This window comes from Montipora capricornis, chromosome 8 (assembly GCF_036669925.1).
Source record: "Montipora capricornis isolate CH-2021 chromosome 8, ASM3666992v2, whole genome shotgun sequence".
Lineage (NCBI taxonomy): Eukaryota > Metazoa > Cnidaria > Anthozoa > Scleractinia > Acroporidae > Montipora > Montipora capricornis.
In genome coordinates this window covers 48,378,203-48,385,702 of record NC_090890.1, presented here as the reverse complement: position 1 = coordinate 48,385,702, position 7,500 = coordinate 48,378,203, and the positions used below count along the sequence as shown (strand labels likewise).

Sequence of the window (7,500 nt, the reverse complement as noted above, 5' to 3'; positions counted from 1 at the left end):
TTAAAGAATGGTGCGATCTAAACAAGCTCTCTATAAATATTAAGAAAACTAATTACATGATTGTTAAATCCCCTAAAAAGAAATCAGGAAACAAATGTTAAATTACCAAATAAAGATGAAAACAGTGAAATACGGACATGTAAAAACTAGCGATAAAAAGCTAAACGTCCGATGTTTTGGCGACATGACGCCATTATCAAGGAGTTGGAAATGAACATGCGAGTTCATAACGGCCAACACTACCTTCCATCCCTAAAACTGACATTGGACATTTCGTATCAATTACACGACACATTATGCTATGTTAATATTGACAAGCTTACCGCTCTAAAAACAATGAAAACAAGCAGAATGACAGCTTTAGTTCAACAAGAAATAGCGTTTCTAAGCTATGCCGCACTGATCTACAGTATTTAGGTCTAAAAACCCCGTTGAAGAAGGTTAACTTTCAATTCTTTTGCTAGGTACTATTATGTCAATACTCTAAAAATTTCGACTTTCCGGGAGCTTGTCTCGTTGGTCTAGAGGATATCGGAAACTGCAAGATGAAGCCATCGATCCGGGTTCAACTCTTTGCCTCGCCTATTTTGAATCTTCTCAGCTTGTTTAAAATCTTTGTTTCGTTGAAGTAAATTTGAAGTCTAAAGTACACTGTACGTCGTATAAGTTGAATAAAAAGGGAAATGTCAGTTTGAGGGATGGAAAGAAGTGATGACCGTTCATAGCAGGTACAAAATACTCCAAATTTGCATAAGTGGAAGAGAGCTAGACAAAGACTTTAGCTCGGATTAAATCTGTTTGCACGTTCAGTTGTGGTCGACGTGACTATGGTAGTGGAGAAGTAGACCTTAGACCTTCCTCCCGATTTGGGGTGCACAGTTTAGGAGGTGGGTGCCCATCCCGCCCTCAGTTTTAACATGGAGAAAGGATGGAATGCTTCCCTTTTAATACCTTTGTCAACTCAAGAGTTACTGACCAACGTTTGCAATGGTGCGAAGTGGTATGAAATGACGTGACTCGGGTAGTCATACCATTTTTAAAATTCAAAAAATTTCCACAAGCATATGCATGGGCAAAGTCCCACCTCCCCAGGAGTTTAAAATGCACACAACTAATTAAGAGATCAGGCAACTTTTACCCCACACACCCTTTTACCTTCTAGAAGTTTTAAGAAATCACCCATTTCATTGAATTATTTTGCATCGGTCCAGTCCCTCTGTGACAAAATATCACAAAATCAACATGTACAACTTTAAAGTAAAGAACTTTCCATTTGTTTGGTTCCAGGCCCTAGCAAGAGTCCATCACCTAAGAGTTAGATTTACCCATATTGTCCTAGTCCTCATCAACGTCAGAAAAGTGTCTGTTTTTGAACCACGTTTTGTGGGAAAATAAACAATAAACAAATTGGCTAACTCAATGTTGTGCCCGATTCAAACCCTTTAGGAATAAAGCGTTTTGTTCCAGGAATTTCCGTCTCATTTAAATGTGAACGCTACATTAAAATTTTTGTAATTTCCAAACATTTATACTTCGCTAGGTTGTTTTTTAGCTTATAGACATTTGCCTCCCGAAACAATTAATTTGCTTATTTAGCTTTGGCCAACCTTACAGAAACACTAACTCATATAACTCATATAATCGAACACGTTTTGGACATCGTTTCTGAAAAAGAAAAACAAGGAAGAAAGAAACAAGTAGTGGATTAAATGCAAATAACGAATTTCGTTCTGATTGACAAGTAAATAATATAACAATTATCTTAATTCATTCATTTAACTGTTTGTGCTAGAGTTAATAGCAACAATTCCTATTCACTGTTACTTTGACATGTAGACTTGAAGACCTCAATAACTCACCTCACTTGACATAAGCAATCGACAATCACCGATCAGTTTCACAGTCACTCCATCATAACACGGGCTCAAACAGCTAGCTATCTGCAGGAAGCTGAAGTAGCTGACTCGGTGAATGCAAACAATATTTAATTTAAGTATTAGCCAAAGCAGTTCCAGTAAAAATATATCCACTCTGGCAACCGATTTTAAAGCCATTTCTTTGTGAAGAACGTACCTGCTCCTTTCGACAACTTCCTTGTTAAAAACATGTACAAAGTACAGCGATTCAGTCATTAAAGTTATATTTAAATAGCACTTACCATTCTTTTCGTGTTCGAGCTGCCCAAACTCAAAGGTGACATCATCGCCGATTAGCACAAATGGCGCCCAGTATTTTATGGCCGAATAATTCTTTGTCTCCCGAAGAGATTTCATAGCATGGTGAAGAGCTCTACTTGCACTTTTTCTATCTGCTAACTGTTCGTAGAAACTTTTCATGAACATCATGGTCGCCTTGTCGTTGATTGCCCAGAGTGACACCAGAACAGATCGGGCACCAGCACAAAGGAAAGCCCTGGCTATTCCCACAATACCCTCAGATTTTACCTCTCCCTGGCCACTATGACAGCAACTCAGCACAACAAGTCTTGCCTGAAGATGAACTGCGTGAACATCACTCAACGTTAACATGTAATCTTCCTCTTCCAGGATCTGTGATGTGCGTTTGGGATTTGGGGCCAAGGCAATTTCTCCAAATTGGTCATCTCCATGTGCAGCAATGTGGATTAAAGCAACTGACTTCATTCTTTTCAGCACCTCAGCTTTGGTTGCATTTTGACCTGTAAGAGGTGTGGTGTGCAGAAGTTTTCCAATCATTTCCACCTCTTCCTTTGCGCATGGCAACTGTTTATACACGGGTCCACCGGTGCCCCAAGTGACTTCCTTCAAGCACGGATCACCCACAAGCAATGCTTCATTCCTACTTTGGAAATCGTCAGGTGCACTAGTGATCACTTTTAAAGCGGTCAGCGAGGGAATTGCACGGATCCTGACAGAGTCACTCAATGCAGAAAAAGGAGCCAAGCAAAATGGTCCATCAGGAACGAAGACTAACTCATTTTCCTGGAGCAAGTCTGCCATAGGGCTGACTAAGACATCATACAAGGGCTGTAAACAGTTCACAGAGAAGCTCAAGGAGTGAACGGTTTCCTCAACAGCTTCCCTACTGCACGAGAAGTCGTTGCGTTGTCTGTCAAGGGAACGATTCTCACATTGTACAACAGTTCCCACACCGATTTCTTTGAAAGTAGTTTCCATCAGTGATTTGGCACTTCGATTTTCGATTTCCTTTTGTCTAAAATTTATCCCAATATCTTCTCTTAGCAACCAGAAGCTGATTATGTTCCCATCAAGTGCTATGAATACAGTTTGTGAAGGTAAGTCGTTCATTCCAAAACTTAACTTCATCGTAGGTGCCGCAGAAGGTTTCTCATCAACGCTGTATTGCATCTTTAAAATGTCTGCCAAAGCCTGTGCTCGTCCTTGCTCAGCAGCATACAAAGCTTCATCAACCTCTCCATTCTTCAAGAGTGCTGTCCACAGAGCAGTGTACACAAACCCCTTTGTGTCACGAAAGCTTATTTTCCATGCATCCTCTGGCTGAAGAAGACGCCTAACTTTATCAATATAATAAACGCTTAGACGACAGTAATTAAGAGCTTTGCTCAAGGACCCAAAAAATTCATGAACATGACCAATATGATAACATGCGATTGCCAGCCCTATTGCGTCCTCTGTTTCCTGGCAAATACTAAGATCTTGATGGTGATACTCTATGGCTTGCTTGAAATTACCAAGACTTTGATAAGCGTTGCCGAGATTGCAATAAGCTCTTCCTTCTCCGGCCCTGTCCCCTACCTCTTTTGCAATACTAAGATGTTGATGGTGGTAATCTATGGCTTGCTTGAAATTACCAAGACTTTGATAAGCGTTGCCGAGATTTCCATAGGCTGCTCCTTCTCCAGCCCTGTCCCCTACCTCTTTTGCAATACTAAGATCTTGATGGTGGTACTCTATGGCTTGCTTGAAATTACCAAGACTTTGATAAGCGTTGCCGAGATTTCCATAGGCCATTCCTTCTTCGGCCCTGTCCCCTACCTCTTTTGCAATACTAAGATGTTGATGGTGGTACTCTATGGCTTGCTTGTAATTACCAAGACTTTGATAAGCGTTGCCGAGACTGCAATAAGCTCTTCCTTCTCCGGCCCTGTCCCCTACCTCTTTTGCAATACTAAGACGTTGATGGTGGTACTCTATGGCTTGCTTGAAATTACCAAGACTTTGATAAGCGTTGCCGAGATTTCCATAGGCCGCTCCTTCTCCAGCCCTGTCCCCTACCTCTTTTACAATACTAAGATGTTGATGGTGGTACACTATGGCTTGCTTGAAATTACCAAGACTTTGATAAGCGTTGCCGAGATTGCAATAAGCTCTTCCTTCTCCGGCCCTGTCCTCTACCTCTTTTGCAATACTAAGACGTTGATGGTGGTACTCTATGGCTTGCTTGAAATTACCAAGACTTTGATATATGTTGCCGAGATTTCCATAGGCCGCTCCTTCTCCAGCCCTGTCCCCTATCTCTTTTGCAATACTAAGATGTTGATGGTGGTACTCTATCGCTTGCTTGAAATTACCAAGACTTTGATAAGCGTTGCCGAGATTGCAATAAGCTCTTCCTTCTCCGGCCCTGTCCTCTACCTCTTTTGCAATACTAAGATCTTGATGGTAGTACTCTATGGCTTGCTTGAAATTACCAAGACTTTGATATACGTTGCCGAGATTTCCATAGGCCGCTCCTTCTCCAGCCCTGTTCCCTACCTCTTTTGCAATACTAAGATCTTGATGGTGGTACTCTATGGCTTGTTTGAAATTACGAAGACTTTGATAAGCGTTGCCGAGATTGCAATAAGCTCTTCCTTCTCCGGCCCTGTCCCCTACCTCTTTTGCAATACTAAGACGTTGATGGTGATACTCTGTGGCTTGCTTGAAATTACCAAGACTTTGATAAGCGTTGCCGAGATTTCCATAGGCCGCTCCTTCTCCGGCCCTCTCCCCTACCTCTTTTGCAATAATAAGATGTTGATGGTGATACTCTATAGCTTGCTTGAAATTACCAAGACTTCGATATACGTTGCCGAGATTTCCATAGGCCGCTCCTTCTCTAGCCCTGTCCCCTACCTCTTTTGCAATACTAAGATCTTGATGGTGGTACTCTATGGCCTGCTTGAAATTACCAAGACTTTGATAAGCGTTGCCGAGATTGCAATAACTTCTTCCTTCTCCGGCCCTGTCCCCTACCTCTTTTGCAATACTAAGATCTTGATGGTGATACTCTATGGCTTGCTTGAAATTACCAAGACTTTGATAAGCGTTGCCGAGATTGCAATAAGCTCTTCCTTCTCCGGCCCTGTCCCCTACCTCTTTTGCAATACTAAGATGTTGATGGTGGTACTCTATGGCTTGCTTGAAATTACCAAGACTTTGATAAGCGTTGCCGAGATTTCCATAGGTCGCTCCTTCTCCAGCCCTGTCCCCTACCTCTTTTGCAATACTAAGATGTTGATGGTGGTACACTATGGCTTGCTTGAAATTACCAAGACTTTGATAAGCGTTGCCGAGATTGCAATAAGCTCTTCCTTCTCCGGCCCTGTCCCCTACCTCTTTTACAATACTAAGATGTTGATGGTGGTACTCTATGGCTTGCTTGAAATTACCAAGACTTTGATAAGCGTTGCCGAGATTTCCATAGGTCGCTCCTTCTCCAGCCCTGTCCCCTACCTCTTTTGCAATACTAAGATCTTGATGATGGTACTCTATGGCTTGCTTGAAATTACCAAGACTTTGATAAGCGTTGCCGAGATTGCAATAAGCTCTTCCTTCTCCGGCCCTGTCCTCTACCTCTTTTGCAATACTAAGATGTTGATGGTGGTACTCTATGGCTTGCTTGAAATTGCCAAGACTTTGATAAGCGTTGCCGAGATTTCCATAGGCCGCTCCTTCTCCAGCCCTGTCCCCTACCTCTTTTGCAATACTAAGATCTTGATGGTGGTACTCTATGGCCTGCTTGAAATTACCAAGACTGTCATAAGCGTTGCCGAGATTGCAATAAGCTCTTCCCTCTCCGGCCCTGTCCTCTACCTCTTCTGCAATACTAAGATGTTGATGGTGATACTCTATGGCTTGCTTGAAATTACCAAGACTTTGATAAGCGTTGCCGAGATTGCAATAAGCTCTTCCTTCTCCGGCCCTGTCCCCTACCTCTTTTACAATACTAAGATGTTGATGGTGGTACTCTATGGCTTGCTTGAAATTACCAAGACTTTGATAAGCGTTGCCGAGATTTCCATAGGCCGCTCCTTCTCCAGCCCTGTCCCCTACCTCTTTTGCAATACTAAGATCTTGATGATGGTACTCTATGGCTTGCTTGAAATTACCAAGACTTTGATAAGCGTTGCCGAGATTGCAATAAGCTCTTCCTTCTCCGGCCCTGTCCCCTACCTCTTTTGCAATACTAAGATGTTGATGGTGGTACTCTATGGCTTGCTTGAAATTACCAAGACTTTGATAAGCGTTGCCGAGATTTCCATAGGCCGCTCCTTCTCCAGCCCTGTCCCCTACCTCTTTTGCAATACTAAGATCTTGATGGTGGTACTCTATGGCTTGCTTGAAATTACCAAGACTGTCATAAGCGTTGCCGAGATTGCAATAAGCTCTTCCCTCTCCGGCCCTGTCCTCTACCTCTTCTGCAATACTAAGATGTTGATGGTGATACTCTATGGCTTGCTTGAAATTACCAAGACTTTGATAAGCGTTGCCGAGATTTCCATTGGCCGCTCCTTCTCCGGCCCTGAAACCCACTTGCTTAAAAATGGCTAATGCTTCTCTGTAATTTGTTATGGCCTGATTAAAGTCAGCTGTGCCCTGATAGTATCTACCAAGATTGAAATAAGCCAAACCCTTGCCTTGTCTGTCTCCCTCCTTTCTTGCAACGCTAAGCTCTTGCATATGCCGCTCCAAAAGGTCCAACTTTTTATCTACCATTGCTGATAATCAAAACCAGGAAGTTTTTCTCAGAAATCTGGGGTGCACCTAGAAGATAAATGAACGAAAAGACAATAGGTTCAATGCTCTGAGTACAGGATGCTAAACCAGCACAGCAAGGTTAATTGAACAGTGAAGGAATAACTATCTTAAGCTAGTATTTTGAAAGAAGTATGCCTTTCTTCATCAAGGTTTCCCAAGGAATGATTTCGGCTAATGGAGACAGTTGTTACAGAATAAATACTTGGGCATTTAACAGACTAAGAGCGTTTTATACAATAATAATCACCGAACATTAAAAATAGAAATTCTATTATGTAAATGAGGGAAAAACAGCCTATAGAAAAGCGATGGCATCCCATTTCATCTTTCTTATCGAAAGCTAATTAAAAGTTCCTAACAGGAGGGGATGCCATTAAGAGTGTAATATTGAATTTTCTGAAATTGACGTCAAACTCATAATTTTTTATTTCATGTCTAAATCTATCCAATGTCGGAATTGCTTGTTTTTTCGTCACAATTTTTTTTTGTCTGATCCAGGGACTTTGAATGAGCTAATTGA

General features: G+C 41.9%; 1 protein-coding gene across 21 annotated transcripts in view; it reads right to left on the bottom strand.

Moving 5' to 3' along the window:
* The window catches only part of LOC138060456 (tetratricopeptide repeat protein 28-like), a 39,044-nt gene that overhangs the window by 731 nt on the left and 30,813 nt on the right, over positions 1 to 7,500 (bottom strand). For 20 of the 21 annotated variants that reach the window (XM_068906232.1, XM_068906247.1, XM_068906238.1 and 17 more), the window contains one exon: positions 1,673 to 6,986. In XM_068906232.1, coding sequence (XP_068762333.1) covers positions 1,848 to 6,938 — 5,091 coding nt within the window. In that variant the 5' untranslated portion in view covers positions 6,939 to 6,986 and the 3' untranslated portion in view covers positions 1,673 to 1,847. The other variant, XM_068906250.1, reaches the window with a different exon arrangement.